The sequence below is a fragment of the Chiloscyllium punctatum genome, chromosome 40 (assembly GCF_047496795.1).
Source record: "Chiloscyllium punctatum isolate Juve2018m chromosome 40, sChiPun1.3, whole genome shotgun sequence".
Classification (NCBI taxonomy): domain Eukaryota; kingdom Metazoa; phylum Chordata; class Chondrichthyes; order Orectolobiformes; family Hemiscylliidae; genus Chiloscyllium; species Chiloscyllium punctatum.
In genome coordinates this window covers 62,083,802-62,109,854 of record NC_092778.1, presented here as the reverse complement: position 1 = coordinate 62,109,854, position 26,053 = coordinate 62,083,802, and the positions used below count along the sequence as shown (strand labels likewise).

Below are 26,053 nucleotides of genomic sequence, written 5' to 3'. Positions count from 1 at the left end.
CATTCTCTGAGTGGAAAACAGAGTAGAAGACCAATTGAGGCGCCAACTTCCCATGTCCAACCAGCATCAGTAACACTTCCAATGTTATTTTGGTTCAGGTGCTAAACGATATGTCTGATGTTGGCCTAAAACAGACAGGTTCCTTGAATATGCTAATCAGAAGTCAATGGCTGCTTTACGGCTCATTCCTGAAATTGGTCGAGAAAAAGATAGACCTACACATGTATTTCCTCTAATAGCACTGTTACAGATAGGATGCAGAATGTCTCCCATATAAACCTGGAGTTTCTGTTTCCAGAGCACATATTGAAGTGTCCACTGCCTTATGGCACAGGCTCATGCTCAGAAGAAAGGTCTTTACTAAGGAATGTTTAAGATCATTAAAGACCATTTTTATTTGAAAAGGTCATAAAGAGGACAGGCAATTGGTACAATTCAAATAATACATGTTTACAACTAATATACATTTCTCTAAAACATAAAAACCTAACCAGAAAGGCAAGTCAACTCTGGCTAATAAAGGAAGCCAAAGATTGTATCAGATCAAAAGGAGGAGATTTATGAAGTTGTTAGAGAATATAGCAAGCCTAAGGATTGGAAACATTTTAGAATCAGCAAAGGCAGATCAAGAAAATAATAGAGGGAAAATAATATGAATAAATTAGCAAGAAACATAAAAACAGACTTGTAAAAGCTATATTAAAAGAGAAAGATTCGGAAAGAAAAATGTGAGTTCATTACATGCAGAGGTAGGGGAATGTGTCATGGGAAATACAGAATTTAATCATTACTTGGGGAAGGTGCAAGAAATTTCCCAGAAGTAAGAGACATCCAAGGGATGGTTAAAGTGAGGAACAGAAAGAGATTAATATCAGCAGAAAAGTGATATTGAAGAAATTAATAGGACTGAAAATTGTCAAATTAGATTATTTACATCTTAGAGTGTTGAAAGAGGTAGTTATCAAGATAGTGGAGGCATTGGTGCTCATCCTTCAAGATTTGATAAATTCTGGAAAATTGTCTGCAGATTGGAAAGTGATAAATGTTACTATATAAGAAAGCAGAAAACTATAGTATTTTGGCCTGACATTAGTGTTTGGGAAATACTGAAATCCATTACAAAAGATGTGATAACTGTCATTTAGAAAATAATGATCTGATTAGGCAGTTTGATTTGTGTTTCAAAGGGCAAATAATGTTTGAAAAACCTGTTAGAGTCTTTTTGGGAGAACAGAGAAGTGGGAAGCAGTGGATGAGTTGCTTTTTGATTTTCAAAATGCTTTGAAAGATCCCAAAAAGAAACTAGCAGACAAAACTAGAATATGTCATATACTGCCATAGATTAGGAATTAATTAACAATAAGAAAACAAAGCAAGAATAAATGGTCATTCCCAGGTTGACATTACTGTGGCTGAAGGGGCACTATAAGGGTCAGTGCTGCGCCGTAGCTGTTCATGACATCTGTATATAATTTGGATGTGGGGACAATTTCCAAGTTTGTAGATAATACGAAACTAGGTGAGAGTTCGGGTTGGAATAAAGATGCAAAGAGAACTCAAAGGGCCCTGGACAGACTGAGTGAATAGATAAGAACATGGCAGATAGAGTAATAGAATATACAGCATGGAAACAGACCCTTTGGTCCAACTTGTCCATGCTGACCAGATAACCAGTCCCATTTGCCAGCATTTGGCGCATATGCCTCAAAACCCTTCCTATTCATATACCCATCCAGATGCCTTTTAAATGTTGTCATTGTCCTAGCCTTCACCACTTCCTTTGGCAGCTCATTCCATGCATGCACCACCCTCTGCCCCTTAGATCCCTTTTAAATCTTTGCCCTCTTACCTTAAACCTATGCCTTATAGTTTTGGACTCCTCCACCCCTTGTCACTTTATCCTATCCATGCCCTTTATGATTTTATAAACCCTTACAAGGTCACCTCTCAGCTTTTGACCCTCCAGGGAAAACAGCCGCAGCCTATTCAGCTTCTCCCTATAGCTCAAACCCTCCAAACCTGGCAACATTTTTGTAGATCTTTTCTGAACCCTTTCAAGATTCATAATATCGTTCCTATATGAGGGAGACCTGAATTGCACGCAGCATTCCAAAAATGGCCTAACTAATCTCCCGTACAGCCAATACTGAACTCCTAACTCTGATGCTCAATGTGCTGACCAATAAAGGCAAACACCTCCTTCACCATCCTATTCATCTGTGACTCCTCTTTCAAGGAACTATGAACCTTCACTCCATAGTGTCTTAGTTCAGCAACACTTTGTAACATCACGTGAGAAACGTGTGAGGTAATCCACTTTGGCAGGACATGGGCGACATGGTGGCTCATTGGTTAGCACCGCTGCCTCACAGTGCCTGGGACCCAGGTTCAACCCAGGGCGACTGTCTGTGTGGAGTTTGCACATTCTTCCTGTGTCTGTGTCAGTTTCCTCCGGGTGCTCCTGTTTCCTCCCACAATCCAAAGATGTGCAGGTTAGGTGAATTGGCCATGTTAAGTTGCCCATAGTGTTAGGTGCAATAGCCAGGGGTAAACATGGGGAATGGGTCGGGGTGGGTTACTTTTCGAATGGTCAGTGATGACTTGTTGGGCCAGAGGGCCTGTTTTCATACCGAAGGTAGTCTAATCTAGTCTAATGTAAATGGAGGTACAGAGTATTTCTTAAATGTTGAGAGATTGGGAAGTACTGATGGACAAAGGGTCTTGAGTGCCCTTGTTAAGTAACTAAAAGTTAACATGCATGTGCCACAAGCTATTAGGAAGGTAAATAGTATGATAGTCCTTATCACAAAAGGGTTCAGTAAGAATTTAGAAATATAGAATTTCTGTGTGGCCACACTTGGGTATTGTGTGTAGTTTTGGAACCCTTAATGCAGGAAAGGTTCATCAGACTAGTCCCTGGGATTGCAGGAAAGCAGTACTGAGATGCAATTAGCTACATTCTAGAATGGCAGAGCAGGCTCATGTGGTCAAGACAGCATTTTCCTCTTATTTCCATGCTATCATTCTTAATATTTATATTTCTTTTTCCCATTAGTCCATCAATTAGTTACAATTCTCTTGAAGGCAAACTATAGAGGATTTCTAAACGTTTTCTCAGAATGCCATGGCTATTACACATAAGGTCCATTGGTGTACACTCATCAAGAGGTGACACCACTTTTAAGTAAACATGAAGATCGCTGACATACAGATTGCTGTATCAAGCAGGAAGGATAAAAGATTTAAGATGCTGTTCACAGGAACATTTCTGCTCCCATTACATCTGTTAATGAAAGACCTTCTGGCTATTTTCATTTTACTGGCCTCTTTTCTATTGTTGTTAATTGTGGTCTTGATAGCGCTGGACATCCTCTTAAATGTTGTCCCACTCCCCATAGTGATAAGATCCTGAGGAGACTTGACTGGGTGGATGTTGAAAGGAGGTTTTGAAGATCTTATTGAAGAATCCAAAACTGGGATCAGAGATTAAATGTAGGGTTTTCCTGATTAAAGCAGAGATGAAGAAATACTTTTTCTCTCAAGAGGTTGAGAGTTTTTGGAATTCCCTTCCTCAAAAGAGAACCTTTAAACTTTTGTGGACAAATTCAAAGAACAAAGAACAGTACAGCATAGGAACAGGCTCTTCAGCCCACCAAAATTGTGTTGGCACAAATTTCTAAACTGAAAACCTTTTGCCTCTCCACTGTCAGTATCCCTCTATTCGCTACCTGTTCATACCTCTGTCAAGATGCCTGTTAAACACTGCTATTGTATTTGACCCCTCAACCCTCTCTGGCAGCACATTCCAGGCACTTACACACTCTGCGTAAAAAAACTTGCCTTTCATCTTTTCTTTAAACTTTCACCCTTTCACCTTGCCCCCTCGTAATTGACATTTCCATCCGGAAAAAGACTCCGAGAATCCATTCTACTGCTTCTCTTACTATTTTACAAACATCTATCAGGTCACTCCCCCATCCTTCAATGATCAACTGAAAACAAAACAAGTTTGTTCAATCTCTCCTCACGGCTAATACCCTCTAAACCAGGCAACATCCCAGTAAACCCTTTTTGCACACTCTTCAAAGCTTCCTCACCCTTCTGGTAATGTGACGACCAGAACTGCACATGATATTCCAAATATGGCTAACTAAAGTTCTATGCAGCTGCAACATGACTTACAAAAAAACTCAACCAAGTTTGTGAGACATGACTTCCCTACATAAAACCATAGAGGAAATAAGTCCATACTTTTCCAAATGTGAGTAAATTCTGACTTTAAGAATCTTCTCCAATAATTTTCCTCTCACTGAGATAAAGCTCACTGGAATGTAATTTCCGAGTTTATCCCTATTGTCTTTCTTAAACAAAGCAATAACATTCGCTATTCTCCAATCCTCTGGGAACTCTCCTGTGACGAAAGAGGATACTAAGATTTTGTACAAGGCCCCACCAATTTCCTCACCTCCTGGGACTTGTTAACCTTAATGCTTTTTAAAACACCCAACACCTCCTTTTTTATATTGACATGCCCCACAGTATCAAATACCCATCCCAAGACTCACCATCCACCATTTCCTTGTCCTTTATGAATAGCTATGCACCGCATTCATTAAGGGTCTCATCCACTTCCTCCGCCTCTTTGCATAAATTATTTCCTTTGCCCTTGAGTGGATCTACCTTTTCCCTATGTACCTATTTTCACCTTATACATGTATTATAAACCTTGGTATTTTCCTTAATCCTGTTTGCCATGGCCCACTTTAGCCCTCCTAATTCCCTGTTTGAGTTCTTTCCTGCCACATCTGCATTCTTTGAGGGCTCTGTCTGTCTTCAGCTTCCTAAACCTTACATATGCCTCCTTTTCCTTTTTGACTGAAGTCTCAATTTCTCTTGTCATCCAAAGTTCCAGAATTTTGACACCCTTATCCTTCATTTTCACAGGAACATGCTGGTTCTGAATTCTTGATTACCAAGGAGATGAAAGATTGTTGGGGATATGCAGGCATCTAGAATTGCAGTTAAAATCCAATCACCTATGGTCTTATTGAGTGGTGGAGCAGGCTTGAAGGATCAAGTGCCTTACATTGCCTGCACAATGCAAATTTGGCTCAACAGGCAAACTGACTCTAAGACTGTGACCATGACAAAACTATTCTCAAGAAACAATGAGAGGAATATCGGCTCATATACTGCCGTAACTATTAGTCAATCTACAAAGGCCCTTACCTCTTGGTGGTATTTACTTGCTAGTTCAAAGTCCTTGTTCATTTCAGCTTCTTTAGCAAAGTGTTTTAACTGTACAGAACTGAGGAATGATTCTGGAATAGGATCTGGGGGATCCACGTGCAACATCTAGGTGAAATAAAGGACAGCAATTTAGATGTAAATCGCAAAATATTTCAAATTCTAATCACAATGTCAATAAAATGGATAATTTAGAGAGCACAGCTTTCACCAACTTCATATATGAAGAATTAAACAACTGCTTGGTTTCTGAACAGTACATTCAAATGTATATTCATTTTTGCAGTTCTTTACAGAAACTAATACAAAATGATTACATCTATCTTACACAAAATTAATGCATTAAAATTGGTTAGCCTAGGAAAGAAGTAATTATTTCTCCACATGCCCTATATGAGGCCTGTAGGTCAAGTTGATCCTCCAAAACAAACATTTCAGCAATCAGCAATATAATAATTTATGTAGCTTGCTTTATCAGTTATGCAGGAATATACTTCAGCAAAGACATGTGTAAGTGTATAACTGTCTAAAAGGATTATAACTTCATGGTGGCATAGGTTCTGATAAAAAAAAGGCCTCTATAATTGTACGTTCAGCAGCACTCTGTTTGATGATTCAAGGATCGTGAGATGATAAAACTCAGTGGCTTATGAGTCACAAGCCAAGACTTGTTGAGGCAAGAAAACTGTAAAAGTCACAACTGTGAGAAGAATAGGGCATAAAAATTACAATAGAATTAGTGCTATCATAACTGGACTATTAATCCACAGACCCAGGTGATCTGTAGACCTGAGTTTGAATCCTGCCATGGCAGATAATGGAATTTAAATTCAATAAATATCTGCAGTTAAGAGTCTAATGATAATCATAACACCATTGTTGATTGTCAGGGAAAAACTGAACTAGTTCACTAACGTCCTTTAGAGAAGGAAACTGCCGTACTTAGCTGGTTTGACCGATGTGCAACTACAGACCAACGATAATGTGGCTGACTCTTCATTGTCTTCCTGGGCAATTCGGGATGGGACATTAATGCTGGCCTAGCCAGTGACATTCACATTCCATGAACAAATAATAAAAACTATAAAGCCGGTGAAAAACTCTCATTATCTGTCACTTAAAAGAGGAGATAGCTTTCAAGTACCTAAGTGTGAGTTTCAGCTTATATTAGTTTTGAGCTGATCAGACTGTTATGATGCCAGCTGAAAGTAATACAAGATCCCAGAGTATAAACTGTCTTCATACAAGTTTTGTTTTTGCAATTTGTTTATCATGATGGTCATCATTGAACATATTCACAAGGTGTGGAGGTGCCAATGTTGGACTAGGGTGGACTAAGTCAAAGATCACACCACACTGGGTTATAGTTCAACAGTTTTATTTGAAACCACAAGCTTTCGGAGCCCCAGCTTCTTCCTTAGCTGCCTCAGAAGACTGGCAACTCCAAAGGAGGTTGAGGTGAATCATCTACTTGAGACTTCTGGGTGAGGATTGTTGCAAATGCTTCAGTTTTATATTTTGTGTTGATGTGTTGGGCTCTCCCATCATTGAGGATCGGGATATTTGTGGAGCTTTCTCCTCTGGTGATTTGTTTGATTGTTCAATATTATTCATGAATGGATGAGGCAGGGTTACACAACTTGGATGTGATTGATTGATTGTGGAATTGTTCACGCAGAAGGCTGTCAAGGCTGGATCAGTAATTAGCTTCAAGGCTGAGATTGACAGATATTCAGTCAGTAAGGAAATCAAGGGTTATGGTCTTTTGGAATCACTTAGCCTTGTTGATCACTTCCTGTTTATGCTATTGGGCCCACATGTAAGTCAGTTTTGTTAATTCACCAGATTGATTGAGAGGCATGCCTTTTACATGTTTCATTGTACTATGGTTGATCCCCTGGTTTGATGTTTAAAATGGAAGATCATGAGATTGCAGATCTTATTGGAGTACAATTCTGCTGTCCTGGTCCATAGTGCCTTATGCATACAAGGTCTTTTGTTGCTAGATCTGTTTAAAATCAATCAATTTATCACAATGGTAGTACCACACAACATGATGGTATACTCAATGTAAAGATGGGACATTGTTTCCACAAGAAATGTTGTTTCTACAACAACTGGTTATAAATATAGATTTTATTGAGAAATAAGTTGATGGATTATTTCAGACACACATGGATAATAAAAACATTTCAAGATATAGATTCATGCAGGAATTGTGTAAATACTGTCTCTTTTTATTTCTGTGCTTTCTAAAACTGTGGACTGAAGTGTGGTAGAATTGTGACAAACAAGCATTTTGCAAGGATTACTGCATGTTTTGAAAAGCAAGAAACCTGACACTCAAGGTAAGCATTATCTAAACAGCTGCTTGAACAATCAGTAATTGAAGTTTAGGTTGTAGACAAACTGGAGTCAAGGGGTTCTGTGTTCAGATGGAGCTTTGGTTGGCAACAAGTTGACTTTTCACTGGACTATTGACGAGTCATCAATAACAAAGGCTTGTATTGATACTGTGTATTGGTTCTCAGGTTAGTGAACAGCTTGGGACTGGCCCAATACAGAGTACATTCTCAACAATTGACAGTGCTTTTGTCCAAGTGGTGTTCAACATGGAGGAGTACCAGTTCACCGGCAAAAGAGGGCAGTAGTCAGCAGAAGATTACATTGCCATGTTTGACCTGCTGACTTCAGGCAGACCAGAGTTAACATTTAGGATTCCCAGGGCAGCTCTACCCTAATTGTATACCACTGTCCTGCACTTCTGCTGACATAGCCAGGGATAGTGATGGTGTTGACTGGGACATGGTCTATAAATTGGTTGTAGGAGCAAATTTTACTGCAGATGTTGGAATCTGTACTGAAAATAAAAATTGCTGGAGACACAGTGGGTCAGGCAGCATCTATGGAGAGAGAGCAAGGTAATGTTTTGTGAAGTTTGGAGGGGATAGCATTTATGCAATAGTTGTGGGGAATAGGGGGTGCGCAGGGGGCACAACAGGGAGTGTGGAGTGCTGGGGGTGAAAGGTATTGCAAATTAAATGATCAGAATATAAGAATGGCAGAATAATGGTGCGTAGAACTGCCAGACAGGAAAGAACAGACTGTCCCACTGGAGTGGTGGTTGGGGGTAAAATGAGAGGGGACATGGTGACAGAGAATACAATCAGTAAAGCTAAAAGAAAGGGTGGGAATGGGAGTGGGTTCACAATCTGAAGGTGCTGAACTCAGTATTAAATCCAAAAGGTTGTAAAGTGTCTGGTCTGATGATGAGATGTTGTTCCTCCAGTTTGCATTGTGATTCCCTAGAGCATTGCAGCACACAGAGGATAGACAGGTGGGTAGGTAAACAGGATGCTGTGTTAAAATGGCCAGTCATTTTGACTCGAAACGTTAGCTTGCTCTCTCTCCATGGATGCTGCCTATGATCTCCAGCATTTTTTGTTTTCTGTAAATTGACTGCTGTTTGACTCGTCTGTGAGACAGCTTCCCTAGTTTTTGCACCAGCCCTCACATATTGGCAAGGTGGACTTTACAGGATTGACAGGACTAAGTTTGACATTGCTGCTCTCTTGGTAGCAGGTTTTCTTTCAGATGTTTTGCAGTTTGATACAACTGAGTGTCTTTTTGAGATGTTTTTAGCGGTTTAATACAACTAAGTAGCCTACTAACAATTTACTAACCGCCCACTTGCCAAAACCCCTCCCACTTATCAACTGTCAGCAGCTGCCTGTTTGCTGACCATTGCTATTGAGGTTGCAAATAACACAAAAGCTTCTTTTCTACTAAACTCTGTATTTTAAATGAACACATGGGATAATTGCATCGGTGACTGTTATCTCACGTAGATCTTGATAGAGTTTGGCTAAGAATTTGTTAACATAGAGTGGACGGCCTCAGGTTTTTGATTGAGGAAATAATGGAGATTTAGAATTAAACATTGCTTCAAGTTTGTGCTAGGCTATTTGCTCTCTCCAGGTATTCCTTACCTTGTGCAAGCAACAGTGCATCTGATCCACCAAGTAAATATACAACTTGTTCAGGAATGTCTGAAGCTGTTCTCTATTCTCAAAGGCCACAGTCCGCAAGTACTTCTCACGCACAATTTTCACAACTGCATGCTGGAGTAGGAAATTAGAAGTTCAGAATTTTACACTTTATCTCCAGAAATATTTTGCGGTTTGTAATGATGATGTAAGTATCAGTGTTCACATTTGACATAAATGTGAGACTGACTCATTATGTATGTGAAATTGACAAACTCCACAGGTGCAGTGAAGAGTGTAAAACCAAAGCTGGCTATCATTTTATTCAGTGCTTCTCCATAAAGAATGCCTTTAAATCCCAGGGATTAGAAATTGGTTGAATTAATGTGATTTTACATTTTTTAATTGAACTAATCTTTGTACAAAATCCCCCAAATTAACACCTTGTTTAATGTGATATAATTGGATTTAAATTCTATATCTTGTCCTAATTATTGCCCAAAAACTTAATTTTATATTTGTGGAATGTCAGATTTCTCCACAATGATAAAAATACATACATTTTTGGATTTGAAAAGTTAGTTTATGACATTTTCGCGTGCATAGGTCTCATTCTTTATTTTGCTCACTATAAAATAATAAGGTGAAGGATAATGAATGCAGTTTACTTCCTAGTTTGCTGTCTGAGAATCCTTCAAGCTGATGCTTGTTGGATGCAGAGACCCCATACAATTGACACCAAAACCAAAAAGATATCAGGAAAGATAAACTCCTTAATATGGAGATGATTCGAACACAACTGCAGCTTCCTTGAAGGTCAGGGCCAAGCATCATTTTTGTTGTTTACAGCAAAATCTGAGCCACAAATTTCTTTCAATTTGGGAAACTATCATGTTATTATTTCACTAATGTTTTTATTGATTACAAGATAGAATGTTCCATTGCATTGATGCATCTCCAAGAGGCACCATGGCCCCATGGCATTAATATGAGGCTGTAGTTTACTAGTCCAGTGACATTACCACTTTGCCACAATTTCTGCTAGATGGGTAGATAGAGTATATCCTAAATATAGCTGATAGAGCTGGATTTTCAGTAATGCCATATTCAAATATTAAAAGCTAGATATGCAAATAGCACTACCTTAAGCTGTTCCTTAAAGGCAAAGTATTTTCCTGAAGTGTTCAACTCAAATATTAATTTATGTTTGCGCTCCTCCTGGTCCTGGTATTCCTGTGAGAGTTTTCCTTCAGTTAGTTTTTGTCCAAACATTTCCAGATATTCATCCATGATGATTTTAGCTACACTGATTATCTGATTGTGGTAGTCAGCTACAGCCTGCAACATGTAATAAACATACAAATGTGATCAACATTTACTAGAATAAAGCTTACCCCGATATTCTATTTCTGAACAGAATAAATTGGCTCAAAGCACAAAAAAGAACTCCTATGGATTCATTACTGTCATCAAATAGTATTCTGTAATAATGAATTGCTGCCATAATATATTTGAAAAACCCTAAATTGTTTCACATTTGCTTTGCAACTTCCACTGGGAGGTATGAGGGAAAAAAAAGCAAGGAATGCAAGGATCCATTGATGCCTGTGCCAGCTCTTTGAAAGGCTGTCCAGTTTTTCATCACAGCCAGCAATGGTTCCACATAAGCTGTTTACATAATAAGGTCATGTGAATGAGCTACAATCACTAAATGTTTAAAATCGTATTATTGCAGACACTGGATATTGGAAAATTAAGTATCCTGAAGTAAAATCAGTACTGTATGAAAAAACAGCAACTATTGGAATTCTGTTACAAACCTCAATTGATAAAAACCTAGAAGCAAATCATTTGTTGTATTAACCAGACAATGCTTTTAGTTTAGGGAGACAAATTAAAATATTTCATACTGGATTGGGTAATAAATTCAGTGTGCTACTTTGTTCCAAACATCTATTGCTTATAAGCATCCATTTCCAGTTCTTGTACATACCCTATCTGCTCCACCTGTTCTACGAGGGAATAATGGCCGAGGGGGAATTATCTCCGCAACCCTATGTGCGAAAGAGAGAGAGAGACACACACAAATAATTCATGAGAATTTGCATTGTTACACTAAAGAAAGTTAACATATGGTTTTCTGGTATAACTCAAATTTTAGCATTTATTCACTTATTTGTCAAATTTTCTATTATTCCTGCATAGTCAGTGTTGACAGCTGTCGTTGTGTTGCTCCATTGGCACCAGTGCCTATTGGTATCTTGCTGTGGTTGTCATTCTTCATCAGTGACCTGACAGTATGATTAGCAGATGCTCAACAGTCAGGGTTATCACAGGTGAGGCCAATCCTGTTCTCAGCCAATATTTAAATGGGGTGATGGCCCTTGTGCAACAACAGTATTAACCCAGCCCCTGCACTGAGAGGCCAAGGTTCAAGACCCAGCTGCTCCAGAGTGTGTAATCACATCTCTAAATAGTTGATTAGAAAAATAGATTAAACAAATACAAGTTTAAACATGCACATCTCTAGTAGGCATTAATGGTGTATTAATTGGTTTATTTGTATTCAGGCTGTGAGTGCTAACTGGGATTCAATTATGCTCTGATATATCAAAACAAACAGAAACTATTTATTAGGTTTGAAGTGTGCCAAGATTATGCTCCAGTTTTATTGTTTACTGCCTGGCTATCTGGATTAGAACAGCAATGTTCTAAGATTAGTGATTAGAGCAGGGAATAGATATAGATTCTTTCCTCTGTAGATCACAAATGTTTTTTTAATCAACCTGTTCAAACCTGTTTGATGCAGTTCTGGAGCTGGTGGGACTTGAACCCAGGGACACTACCACTATACCACAAGACCCCTTCTGTAGATCACAGACACTGAACTCAATTGTAGTGTCTCAACTGGCATCCAGGTTACATTAGCTAATTCAAACAGTGTCTTTCCATATTTATCAACAAAAAGAGAATTATTAAGTTTGAAGTTGAGTCCCCTGAGTAAAGACGATAATGAGTTAGCAGCGAATAAGTGGAGATTGATTGCTTAATTGTTTGGTTTCAATTCTTACAAAAGCTCACATCACAATAAATTGAGACAGAAACCCCATAAGTAACATCCCCCAATAACAAAATGGAGGTGCTCTAGCTGACATAATGTTGCAAGTTCTGACATGGGAGTTGGAGATCCACATGCGTCACAGCTAGTATAGATAATTTTCATACCACATGCTTGATTGCACTCCCTAGAACCTATCAAACGAAGAATAAAGAAAAACATTTTATATATTATCACAAGTTCATCAATAAGATATTAATTTTCACATCATAAAGAATTATGAATGTGCTCTGTTCAGACTGAAATGTTACCTTTGAACAAGTTCCTCACGGAGTCGCTTCTGCACCAAAGGTTTTGACAAAGTAAACTCCAGAACGATGTATGACCTAGCTTCTACATATTGCTGAAATGTAAGTTTATAGTTTTGAGTTTACAAACTAATTCTTGACAGATTAAAGATAAATGGATTTTCAGAATGAAAGAAGGAGCAGCAACTAATCTGATATCCACATTTAATGCATCACAGATATTGACACCACCAATGAGAGACAAGAACACAATTTCCGAACACCTGACTACTGTAATGGTTTGGATTCCCCTATCACTGGCATTACCCATTCATTGCTTGGCATGTAGCAAACCTGCATGTAGCACACTAGGAGCACTCTGAATAAGTGTGTGCACACAAAGGCACAATAAACAGCAGCAAGAATACAATGTGGCCTGTTGAGCCTGCTCTGTCATCAGTACGATCATTGCTGATCTCAGGCTTTAATTCCACTTACCCATCTGCTCCCCACGTTCTTTGATTTCTTAAGAAAAACACCTGTTTTTCCCAGCTTTAAAAGTGTATTCACATTCAAGAGTGTGATCCTGGCAAAGCACAGCAAGTCAGGCAGCATCCGAGGAGCAGGAGAATCAATGTTTTGGGCATAAGCCTTCATTCCTGAGGAAGGACGTATGCCCGAAGTGTTGATTCTCCTGCTCCTTGGATGCTGCCTGACCTGCTGTGCTTTTCCAGCACCACACTCTCGACTCTGATCTCCAGCATCTGTAGTTCTTACTTTCTACTACTTTAAGTGTATTCAACATGGGAACATCCACAATCTCTGAAGACTCAAGAATTCGCAACCCCTTTAGTGAAGTAATTTCCTCACATCTCATTCCTAATGGAAGTCTCCTTATCCTGAGACTGCACCTGAAACGGACAGATAACCAGGTCTGACCAACAAAGAATGAAACCTGAAAGCAACAACACCCCCAGATTCTATGGACTACCCAAAGTGCACAAACCAGACATCCCACTCAGACCCATAGTATCACTACCAGGGACACCATCACACAAACTGGCCAAAGAACTACAGCAGAAACTGAAACACCTGATCAGCGGATCCAGACAATCTATACAATTGACACAGGAATTCTTGGACATCATCAGAAATATACACATTGACAAGGAAGAAACTATGGTCTCATTCGATGTAATGGCACTGTTCACCTCCATCGACAAAACCCTAGCCAAAGAAACAATAGCCAACCTGCTGGACAGACATAACAGACAACAGGACGTTGAACCTATCAACAAAGACGGCATACTTAAACTACTGGACTTGTGCCTCACAACACACTTCACATTCAACAAGCAAATATACGAACAAATCAACGGAACACCCATGGGCTCACCGATCTCTGGACTCATAGCAGAAGCAGTAATGCAAAGGTTAGAACAAGCAGTCTTACCACAAATTCAACCCAAACTCTGGGTCAGATACGTGGATGACACCTTTGCAATAATTAAAAACACAGAAATAGAGAACACACACCAGATCATCAACGCCACACTCACAGGAATCCGATTCACTAGAGAGGAAGAAAAGGACAACCAACTCCCATTCCTAGACGTGATGGTACAGAGAACACCGAACGGAGAATTCACCACAAAGGTTTACAGGAAAGCCACACACACAGACCAAGTCCTAAACTATGAAAGCAACCACCCCAACACACACAAATGAAGTTGCATCAGGACACTATTCAAAAGGGCCAAAACACACTCTGCAGCACACCAGAACTACAAAAAGAGGAAGAGGGACACCTATACAAGGTATTCGCCAAAAACAGATACCCTCGCAATTTCATCAACAGATGCCTAAGGGAGAGACAACGGAACGAGGACATGCGGCACCCCAAAGGACTAGCCACACTACCGTACATCAGGAGCATTTCTGAACTGACAGCCAGACTACTGCGACCACTAGGACTCATAACAGCACACAAACCAACAGCCACGCTCAGACAACAACTCACCAGAACAAAGGACCCGATACCCAACATGAGCAAAACTAATGTCGTGTACAAAATCCCATGCAAGGACTGCACAAAACACTACATCGGACAAACAGGAAGACAGGTAACGATCCGTATACACGAACACCAACTAGCCACGAAACGACACGACCAGCTATCCTTAGTAGCCACACACACAGACGACAAGCAACATGAATTCGACTGGGACAACACTACCATTATAGGGCAAGCCAAACAGAGAACAGCCAGGGAATTCCTAGAGGCATGGCACTCATCCACAGACTCTATCAACAAACACATCGACCTGGACCCAATATACCGGCCACTACAGCGGACAGCTAGTGACAACTGGTAGCGGCAGAGACAAACCACTATAAATGCCGGAGGAAACAGCACAGAAGCGCTTCACAGGAGGCTCCCAAGCACTGAGGATGTCACCTAGACAGGGGACGAAACATTTGCAAGACAAATTCCCAGCTCGGCGAACAGAACCACAACAACTGCACCTCCATATTTTACATTTCCCTAACAGCAGAAACTATCAGTCAACCTCACCTTAGCAAGCTTCTTCAGAATTCTGTATATTACAATGAGATCACCTCTCATTCTTCTAAATTCCAGAGAATGGATGTTCAATTTACTCAGACTGTAATCAAAAGGTGGCCCCTCATCTCAGTGATCAATCCAGTGAAATACTAAACAAAAACAAAATATCTGCAGATGCTGGAAATCAGACACAAAACAGAGACCCAAAACATTGACCTCTGCTTTCTCGACATAGATGCTGCCAGACCTGTTGATTTTTCTCCAGCATTTCTGTTTTTGTTAAAATCTAGTGAACCTTCACTGTACTACTTCCAATACAAGTGTATCCTTTCTTAAATTTGGAGAAGTAAACTACACACAGAAGGTGAATTTTGCTGGGGTTTATGGGGGTTGTCTTATTTGCCAATGTAGTCTTCAGCTGGCCACATAAAAAAGAGGCTGCCCTGGAGCAATAGTTACGCAGTAATATGGGAGCAGCATCAAGCCTTGAGAGATGCTGACTTTTCTAATTTCCTGAGTATACCAGCATCACTGTAAGTAAGTGATGGATACTGTTGGAAGGAACCCCAAGAGGGGAGACAAAATGGATTCTAAACTCAAATACATCTGGGGATTTTGATCAGGGAGGGATCAGGGATACTAGGACCAAGAGTGGGGTATCAGTTCAGGGCACCCCCCTCAAAGAAAACATTCTCTTCTTTCCCACTCTTTCATCTGAGGTCGCTGGCTGGATCCTATATTCCACTTTCCCCAGTCCATTGTGTTCGAGCACAGTTCAACTAAGCTTCTGCTCCTCCTAACTTGAATCATCCTACCCACTTATTATTCTCATTTCATTAACCTGCACTTTTTCTCAGTCCCTCAACACCTCATACTTAAAATGCCTTGTATTCAATTATTTTTCTTTTTTTTATTAATCATGAGACGTGGGCATTGCTGGCTGACCAGCATTTATTGCTTGGTTGTCTTTGAGAAGGTAGCTGTGAGCTGCCTTTTTGAACTGCTGCAGTCCACATGCTGTAGGCAGACCCACAATGTCCTTAGGGAGGGTATTCCAGGATTTTGATCCAGTGAGTGGTTTGGAGGGGAACTTGCAGGTCGTGGTGTTCCCATGTATCTGTTGCTCTTGTCCTTCTCCATGAAAGTGATCATGGGTTTGGAAAGTGCTGTCTGGGAATCTCTGGTGAATTTCTGCAGTGCATCTTGTAGATAGTACACATTGCTAAACTGAGCAGCAGACATAGAGAGAGTGGACGCTTGCGGATGTGGTGTCAATCAAGTGAGCTGCTCATGGATGGTGTCAAGTGTCTTGAATATTGTTGGAGCTGCACCCATAACCTGCTTGATTATCCTGTAACCATCTATAGTGCTTCAACCAGTCTATTCATATGAGGAATTGCTCCATGCAAAGGAACAAGAACAAGAGAAAGAAGGAGATATAAATGGCAAGTTAACAGGAGATTGGACAATAATAGAGTGATTTTATCTGAGTGACAGAATGACCAGAAGAGCAAGATGTGCAAAAGAAAATTCCCGTGCAATTCAAAAGCATCATATATTCAATTTGTGACAAAAATACATGCATAGCTGTCCATCAGTGCGAGTTGTGCTATTTTAACCTACCTCTCCTTCCACATTAGCTACACTTGGCACTTCTGGCTCCAACACATGATCCGTCATAATTGACTTCAAATTTACTGAGTTCTACAGGTGGGCAATAATAAAAGTTAACATTAAATAGAAAAGGAAATGCAACCTTCTAGATCACTACAAAACATTCCAGAAAGAAGGAAAACAAGGACATCTACTGCTTCATAGCCAGGAATTGCTTTTCATCCTTTAAAAGAAAAGCAGGACCTTATTTTTAGAATCAATGTTGCATCGGGATAATCAGATAAGAAACTCTTAAGTGATTTGTTAAACTAAATCAAACAAATGCCAACCAAGGCCAAATTCGAACAGTGTCCTAGGAAAACAACTTTTTGATGAAATTTAAATTTAACTTCAAGTATCATGGGATAGTCTGTAATGATTCAGATACAAAGATTTGTTGGTTTGTTGCCTTCAAGTTGTACCATCCAAAGCCTTTGATTCAAAGTCCCATTTTAAGGTAAAGATGACACCTGCGGCTTTTGAATACAAAAAATTCTAGAATAGAGGGGTCTCTCCCAACATGTGGAATATCAAATATTTTGGGCTTTTAGGCAAGGCACATGTACAATAATTTCATTCTAATACTGAAATTTAGTCAAACTGATGGAAATGTGAGTTAGAATGATTTTCCATCAGATTGGGACAAATTTGTGCTCTACAGTTATGAGTTTATTTTCAATCAATTTTATGGGTTGTGGGCATTGCTGGCTGGCCAGCATTTATTGCCCATCTCTAGTTGCCCTTGATAAGATGATAGTGAGCTACCTTCTTTGCATCCAAGTGCTATAGGTTGACTCCACAATGCCCTTAGGGAAGGAATTCCAGGATTTTGACCCAGTGACAGTGAAGGAATGGTGACATATTTCCAAGTCAGAATGGTGAGTGGCTTGAAGGGAGCCTTGAAGATGGTGGTGTTCCCTTGTATTTGCTGTCCTTGTCCTTCTAGATTGAAGTAGTCTTGAGTTTGGAAGTTGCTGACTAAGGATCTTTGGTGAATTTCTGAATTGCAGATAATACATATTGTTGCTACTGAACATTGGTGGTGGAAAGAATGGATGCTTGAGGATGTGGTGCATTTCAAGCAGCTGTTTTTGTTACCAAGCTTCTTGAGTGTTGTTAGAACTGCATCCATCCAGGCAAATGGAGAGTATTTCATTACACTCCTGATTTGTGCCTGTAGACGGTGGACAGGCTTTGGAAAGTCAGGAGGTGAGTTACTTGCCACAATACCTGACCTGCTCTAGTAGTCACTGTGTTTATGTGTCGAGTCCAGTTGAGTTTCTGGTTAATGGTAACCACCAGGATGGTGACAATGGGGAGTTCAGTGATAGTGACGGTAACACCATTGAATGTCAAGGAGCAGTGGTTAGATTCACATGTAGACAAGGTGGTGAAGGTTTGCCGGTAGGAGACAGAGGGTGGTGATGGAGGATTGTTTTTTAGACTGGAGGCCTGTGACTAGCAGTGTTCCGCAAGGATCGATGCTGGGTCCACTTTTGTTTATCATTATATAAACGATTTGGAAAAGAATTTAGGAGGCATGGTTAGTAAATTTTTTGGATAACACCAAGATTGGTGGTATTGTTGACAGTGAAGAAGGCTATATAAGGTAACAAAGGGATCTTGATCGATTGGCCCTATGGGCTGAGAAGTGGTAGTTGGAGTTTAATTTGGATAAATGCAAGGTATTGCATTTTCGTAAAACCATCAAGAGCAAAACTTATATGGTTAATGGTAGGGCCCTGGATAGTGTGATCGAACAGAGTGACAAGGAGTTCAGGGGCATAGCTTTTTGAATGTTGTGTCACAGGTAAACAGGGTGATTAAGATAGCATTCAGCACACTTGCCTTCATTGGTCAGAGCTTTCAGTATAGGAGTTGGGATGGCTTGTTCGGCTGTACAAGACTAGAGAGAACATTTACAAGAGTGTTGTCAGGACTGGAGTGTTTGAGTTATAAGAAGAGGCTGTATAATTTTTCCCTGGACCATTGAGGCTGAGGTGTGACCTCTTTGAAGTTATAAAATCATGAGGGGCATAGATAAGGTGAATAACCAAGGTCTTATTCTAAGGGTAGGGGAGTCTAAAACTCGAGGAACTATGTTTAAAGTGAGAGGGGAGAGATTTTAAAATGGATCTGAGGGGCAACATTTTCACACAGAGGGTCCTGCGTATATGGAATGAGCTGCCAGAGGAAGTACGAGAGAGGCAGGTACAAATACAACACTTAAAAGACATTTAGACAGGTATATGAATAGGAAAGGGTTAGAGGGATATAGACCAAACACAGGCAAATGGACTAGTTATGTTTGGGATATCTGGTCAGCATGGACAAGTTGGACTGAAGGGTCTATTTCGGTGCTGTATGACTGTATGACTATGACTCTATTGGAGATGGTAACTGTTGATGATACGTTCCATTGCGAGTAGACTCAATTGGCCGGGTTGGATTTGTCCTACTTTTTTGTGTAAAACCTGGCAATTTTCCATATTGTCGTGTAGATGCTCATATTGTAACTGTATTGGAAGAGCTTGGCTAGGGGAGTGGCAAGTTCACTACTATGAAATGTTGTCAGGGCCCAGAGCCTTTGTAGAATCCAATGTCTCCAATCATGTGGAGTGAATCGAATTGGCATCTGTGAGACTGGGAACTATTGGAGGAGGCTCAGATGGATCATACACTTGGTACTTCTGGCTGAAGCTTGCTGTAAATGCTTTAGCCTTTTCATTTGGACTGATGTGCTAGGCGTTTTCATCTTTGAGGATGGAGATATTTGTGGAGCCATCATTCATTACTGTATATGGCAGGATTGTAGAGCTTAGATCTGATCCATTAGTTGTGGGATTGCTCAGCTTTGTCTATCAATTGCTGATTATGCTGTTTGACATGCAATTCATCATGTTTGGTAGCTTCACTGGGTTGACACCTGATTTCTGGGTATCCTTGATGTACTCTCCTGCACTCTCCATTTAACCAGGGTTGATCCCCTGGCTTGATGGTAATGGCCGAGTGGGGGATATATTGGGCCATGAGGTTGCATATTGTGCTGGAGTATAATTCTGCTGCTCTTGATGGCCCACAGTGCCTCATGGATGTGCAGGCTTGAGTTGCTAGATCTGTTCCAAGTCTATCCCATTTAGCACAGTAATAGTCCCAGACAGCATGATGGAGGGTATTCTCAATGTGAAAACAGGACTTCACCTGCGGGACTGTGCGGTGGTTACTCTTATCATGACTGTTACTTTGCTGTAAATTATTTCACTGTGCCCTTTACATTTAAATCTAAATCTGTGTGTCTGTGTGCAAAAAAATCCCAATCAACCACCCCACTTCACTTCCTCGACATAATACTATCATGGATAGATGCATCTGCAGCTGACAAATTGGTAAGGCTGAGGTCAAGTATGTTTTTCCCTCTTGTTGGTTCCCTTACTTCTTGCCACAGACCCAGTCTTAGGACCTGACCAGCTAGGTCAGTGGTGCTGCTACCAAACCACTCTTAGTGCTGGACACTGAAATCTGCCCACGAATACTATGTTTTCCACCATTGTCACCTCCAGCGATTCCTCCAAGTGTTGTTCAACACAGAGGAATAATGATTCATCAGCCAAGAGAGCACAGTGTCCTCCTGATAGTATAGCACTGCGCTGCTACCTCTGCTGGCTCTATCCTGTTGCTGGGACAGAACATATCCAGGGATGGTGATGGTGGTGTCTGTGACATTGTCTGTAAGATATCACTTTGTGAGTATGACTATATCAAGCTGTTGCTTGACTAGTCTGTGAGACAGCTCTCCCATTTTTGGTACTGGCCCCCAGATGATAATGAAGAGGGCTTTGTAGGATCGACAGAACTGTTTTTGCTGTTGTCATTTCCAGTGCCTATGGTCAATGTCCATCTGATTTCATTTCTTTGTTGAGACTTCATTCACAATTACAACCAAATGACTTAGGTAGGCGATTTCAGAGGCAGTTGAGAGTCGTCCACATTGCTATGGTATGGAGATTTATATTGGCCAGACCAGGTGAGAATGGCAGATTTCCTTCCCTGAAGGACATTAGTGAACCAGATGGGTTTTTCTGACAATCAGTAGATTCTTAATTCCAGACATTTTTTAACTGAATTCCACCAGCTGCCATAGTGGGATTTGAACCTAGGTGCCCAGAACATTAGCTAAGATTTGGATTAACAGTCTTGCCATAATATCACTAGGCCATCGCCTTGCATAAACAAAGACTGAACTTGTGTTGAAGTTTTTAATGCAGATGCATTTCCATTATTATTTAATTTTAACATCCCATGGGATACAAGGGCAAGTGGTAATTTGGATCCAAATTAGCTTATTGTCGAGGAAGTGAAGTGGGGTGGTTGATTGGGATTTTTTTGCACACAGACACACAGATTTAGATTTAAATGTAAAGGGCACAGTGAAGTAATTTACAGCAAAGTAACAGTCATGATACAGCATTTAGATATATTGTCAATCGTAAGGAAGACAGCTGTCACCTGCAGGAAGAAACCAATGGATTGGTCAAGAAACCAGAAAAGTGACAATGGAATTCAGTCCAAACATGTGTTAGATAACACATTTTTAAAGGGCAAACAAGGTAAGCGATTGCACAATAAATTATAAGATTCTGGAAAAGAGTGGAGGAACAGAAAAACGGCCAAGGAGTGCACGCCCACAGATTCCTGAAGGTAATAAGATCGATAGATAAGATTGCTAAGAAGACATATGGGATACTTTCCTTTTGCGGCTGAGGCACAGAATATAAAAGGAGAGAGTTTATCCCAGTTCCTGATGAAATCCCAGTTAGTCCAGTTAAGGAACATGCATGGACTTCTGGTCTCTGCATTATGGATAGCACTAGAGAGGGTTCAGAGGAGATTTATAAAGATATTGTCAGAGATAGAGACTAATTCTTTGAAGAGGTAACAAGTAGGTTAGACAAGGGAAACCTGGTAGATGTTATCTATCTAGACTTCCAAAAGGCCTTTGATAAGGTGCCTCACGGGAGGCTGCTGAGTAAGGTGAGGGCCCATTGTGTTTGAGGTGAGCTACTGGTATGGATTGGGGATTGGCTGTCTGGCAGAAGGCAGAGTTGGAATAAAAGGTTCTTTTTCGGAATGGCAGCTGGTGACAAGTGGGGTCCCGCAGGGTTCAGTGTTGGGGCCACAGCTGTTCACTTTATATATTAATTATCTGGATGAAGGGACTGGGGGCATCCTGGCGAAGTTCGCCAATGATACTAACTTAGGCAGACAGGTAGGTGGGGAGGCTGCAGAAAGATTTAGACAGTTTAGGTGAGTGGTCCAGGAAATGGCTGATGAAATTCAACGTGAGCAAGTGCGAGGTCTTGCACTTTGGAAATAAAGAATGTAGGCATGGACTATTTTTTTAATCAGTGAGAAAATTCATAAAGCCGAAGTACAAAGGGATCTGGGAATGCTAGTCCAGGATTGTCTAAAGGTTGATTTGCAGGTTGAGTCCATGATTAAGCAAGCAAATGTAATGTTGTCATTTATCTCAAGAGGGCTGGAATGTAAAAGCAGCAATGTGCTTCTGAGACTTTATAAAGCTCTGGTTAGGCCCCATTTAGAATATATTGTGTCCAAGTTTGGACCCCACACCTCAGGAAGGACATACTGGCACTGGAGCATGTCCAGTAGAGATTTACACGGATGATCCCTGGAATGGTAGCCCTAACATATGATGATTAGCTGAGGATCCTGGGATTGTATTCATTAGAGTTTGGAAGGTTGAGGGGAGATCTAATAGAAACTTACAAGATAATGCATGGTTTAGAAAGGATGGATGCTGGGAAATTGTTCCTGTTAGGCGGGGAGACTAGAACCCATGGGCACAGCCTTAAAATTAGAGGGGGTCAATTTAGAACAGAAATGAGGAGATATTTCTTCAGCTAGAGAGTGGTGGGCCTGTGGAATTCATTGTTATGGATTGCAGTGGAGGCTGGGATGTTGGGTGTCTTCAAGGCAGAGATTGATAAATTCTTGATCTTGCAAGGAATTAAGGGCTATAAGGAGAGTGCGATTAAGTGGAATTGAAATGCCCATTGGCCATGATTAAATGGCGGAGTGGACTCAATAGGCCAAATGGCCTTGCTTCCACTCCTATGTCTTATGGTCATATGATCTTCAAAACAGAATGAGAAAAGACTGGTTAAATCCAAGGATATTTTCTTTAGAACAGAAGAAGCTGAGGGCAGATTTAATTAAGGTGTACCAAATTATGAGAGGCCGAGAGAGTGGAACAGAGAGGTCATTAACCAGGGACTAGAGAATTCAAGTAATTGGCAGAAGGATAAGGAGTAGATTTGGGAATTGCTTATGCCCAGAGGTTGGTTTGCTGCCTGCACGAGTAATGGAAGCAGAAACTTTCTTTGCATTTAAAAAATGGAGATGTGCTAGTGCTACAATCTACATGGATATGGACCAAGCTGGATGGATGGTGGTTTTCCATTGACATAGACATTATGGGCTGCCATGCCATAAATTTTTTGTGAAACCTGAGGTAAACTCCAGCAATAAGGTCTGAATCCCTTGTAATGTGTGTAGACTGAAAATAACAAGCTACAGCACACCATAATCAAGTAATGATGGAAAGGATAAAAATTAGCACTGCACAGTGGATGAGAATAATAAACAGCATTAATGGCTTTGTATCAGTGAAGACACTGTTCACTTTGAAGGAAACACTGACTTGTGAGAGCAATGCAAGATTTGGCAATGGCATTAATCATACCTTTTTATATACTTCCTTTGGTGCTTTATCATCTCTAATCTTATTAAAGGCATTTTTGGGATGTGAAGCTGCACCCTTCAATCCACCTGGAACACCAGAAGCTTCCCGGTTCTTACGTCTTGTCTGAATCATACACAATAAACATATTAACAAGAGAACTTATGCCATAAGGAAATATATATTAAGATGGAATATAAAAGTTTATTTTCTAAAACCTGAGAGTTTTCTGAAAATTTACTGAACTGATTGGCATAATTTTTTTAACTGACTTTAACTTGAAAGTGGTAGCTTAAAATTTCTCACCATATTAATTTCTCCACTGCCTTTTTTCTCATTTGTGTCACACATGATATTCTTGCCCAATATGGTAGTGTGATTAGGGGTTTGGTGTGATCTACCACAAACTGCAACCAAAGCTAGTTCAATTGTGAATTTCCAATCTGAGGATAGTAGATTTTTGTTAACCAAAGGTATGTGGGATGTGGACTAAAGGCAGATATATGGATAGGTAATTTGTCAGTCATGATATTGATTAACAGAACAGTCTTGAGGGATAAAATAGCCTAATCCTATTTCTGTTTTGCTTTTCTTATTTTTGTCATCAGTCACAAGTGCCTTGTGCTTACTTTTCCCATAATTTACTCAAGTTTATACCACCAGTATCTAAATATTAGACCAAAACGAGTAGTTAAGGTGCTCTTTTAAATAGCACACCTGCCTCAGAGGAGGCTGTCACAACTTTAAAACAGAGGTCATGGCATCAATCTCCATTCCAGAAGCTTTAATCTAGCTCTCAATGAGTGTAATGAACATACAGACATAAAAATTGGGAGCACAAGGAGGCCATTTGGTCCTTCAAGCCCTTCTACTATTCAATAACATCATGGCTGATCTGATTGTGGCCCACACTCCACATTCTTGCCGACCCTCAATAACATTTGAAACCCTCATTAGACAAGTATCTATCTATCTTTACCTTAAATATATTTAATGACCTCACTTCCATTGTTCTCTGGGGGAGTGCTGAAGCTTCCACTATCCTTTTGAGAGAAAAAAATTCTTCTCACCCCTGTTTCAAATGGAATACCTTGTTTGTACAAAAAAAACTATGTCCCCTTGTTCTTGTCTGTTCCACAGTGAAGGGGAATCATCCTTTCATCAAACATCTGTCAAGTCCCCTCAAAACATTGTATTTCAAGAAGATCAGTCTCCTAAATCCTAATGCAGACAGCACTAGCCTTTCCACTCTTTTCTCAAAAGACAATTCACTTCCATCTTTAGTATTAGCTGACTGAACCTTCTCTGAAATGCTTCCAACACATTAAGATTAATATTGTAAATAGTACTCCATGATGACTGCACCAACACCATGCACAAAACATTTCTACTTTTATATTCCAATTCTCTTGCAATAAACAACAACATTCTCTTTGCCTTCTTAATCACTTGCCATACTTGCATAATAAATTCTTCAATTTGTATAACAGGACACCTAGATCCTTCTGTATCTCAGATTTCTGCAGTCATTCCCTGTTTAAATAACGTGCTACTTTTCTATTCTTCCAATGAAAATGGACATGAGCACATTTTCCCAATCATACTCCGTCTGAAGCATTTTTACCCAATCACTTCATCTATGTAAATCATTTGCAGAGTCCTTATGTCATCTCCACAACTTGGTTTCCTATCTATATTTTGCATCATTAGCTAAGTTAACAACTGGACACTCAGCCCCTTGATTCAAGATAGGTTGCATTGCTGAAGTGTCATTTTTGAGAGGAATGAGGTGTGAACTGTCCTCTCAGATGAGCATTAAAAATTCCATGGCATTTTTGAAGAGTAGTGGATTTCATAAAATCATAGAATCCCTACAGTGTGGAAACAAGGCCTTTGGCCCAACAAGTCCACACCAACCCTCCACACCCATTCTTCTACCCTATTAACCTATATTTACTCCTGACTAATGCACCTAACCTACATATCTCTGAACACTATGGGCAATTTAGCGTGGCCAATTAACCTGACCTGCACATCTTTGGAATCTGGGAGGAAACCAGAGCACCTGGAGGAAATCCACGGAGACATGGAGAGAATGTGTAATCTCCACACACAGTCGTCTGAGGCTGGAATTGAACCTGGTCCCTGGCACTGAGGTAGCAGTGCTAATGGCTGCTCCATTTCTCCAAGTATTCTCACCAATTCCTAAACTAACTCAACAAAATATATTTTATTGTGTTTGAGGGACTTTATTGTTTGAAAATTGACTTCCATGTTTCCCTAGATTATAACACTAACTGTGCTTCAGAAAGATTTAATTGGTTATTAAGCACTTTATGACATTAGAAGTACATGAAAGACAATATGTAAATACGGCTCTCAGGACAACTCCATACAACCTTGTAGGCGGTGCAAGATGTGTCAGAGTGTAGACATAGATACCACCATTACGCGTGGGGACACCTCCCACCTTGTACATGGCAGGTACTCATGTGA

At 40.2% G+C, this 26,053-nt stretch overlaps 1 protein-coding gene across 2 annotated transcripts in view; it reads right to left on the bottom strand.

Annotated features, from left to right (window-relative positions):
* The window catches only part of cfap70 (cilia and flagella associated protein 70), an 89,602-nt gene that overhangs the window by 38,505 nt on the left and 25,044 nt on the right, over positions 1-26,053 (bottom strand). For both annotated transcript variants that reach the window (XM_072560091.1, XM_072560090.1), the window contains exons 11-17: positions 23,561-23,683; positions 16,768-16,848; positions 12,603-12,694; positions 11,227-11,287; positions 10,377-10,571; positions 9,237-9,368; positions 5,230-5,355 (exon numbers count right to left, since the gene is read on the bottom strand). In XM_072560091.1, coding sequence (XP_072416192.1) covers positions 5,230-5,355; positions 9,237-9,368; positions 10,377-10,571; positions 11,227-11,287; positions 12,603-12,694; positions 16,768-16,848; positions 23,561-23,683 — 810 coding nt within the window. The remainder of the gene's footprint in view (positions 1-5,229; positions 5,356-9,236; positions 9,369-10,376; positions 10,572-11,226; positions 11,288-12,602; positions 12,695-16,767; positions 16,849-23,560; positions 23,684-26,053) is intronic.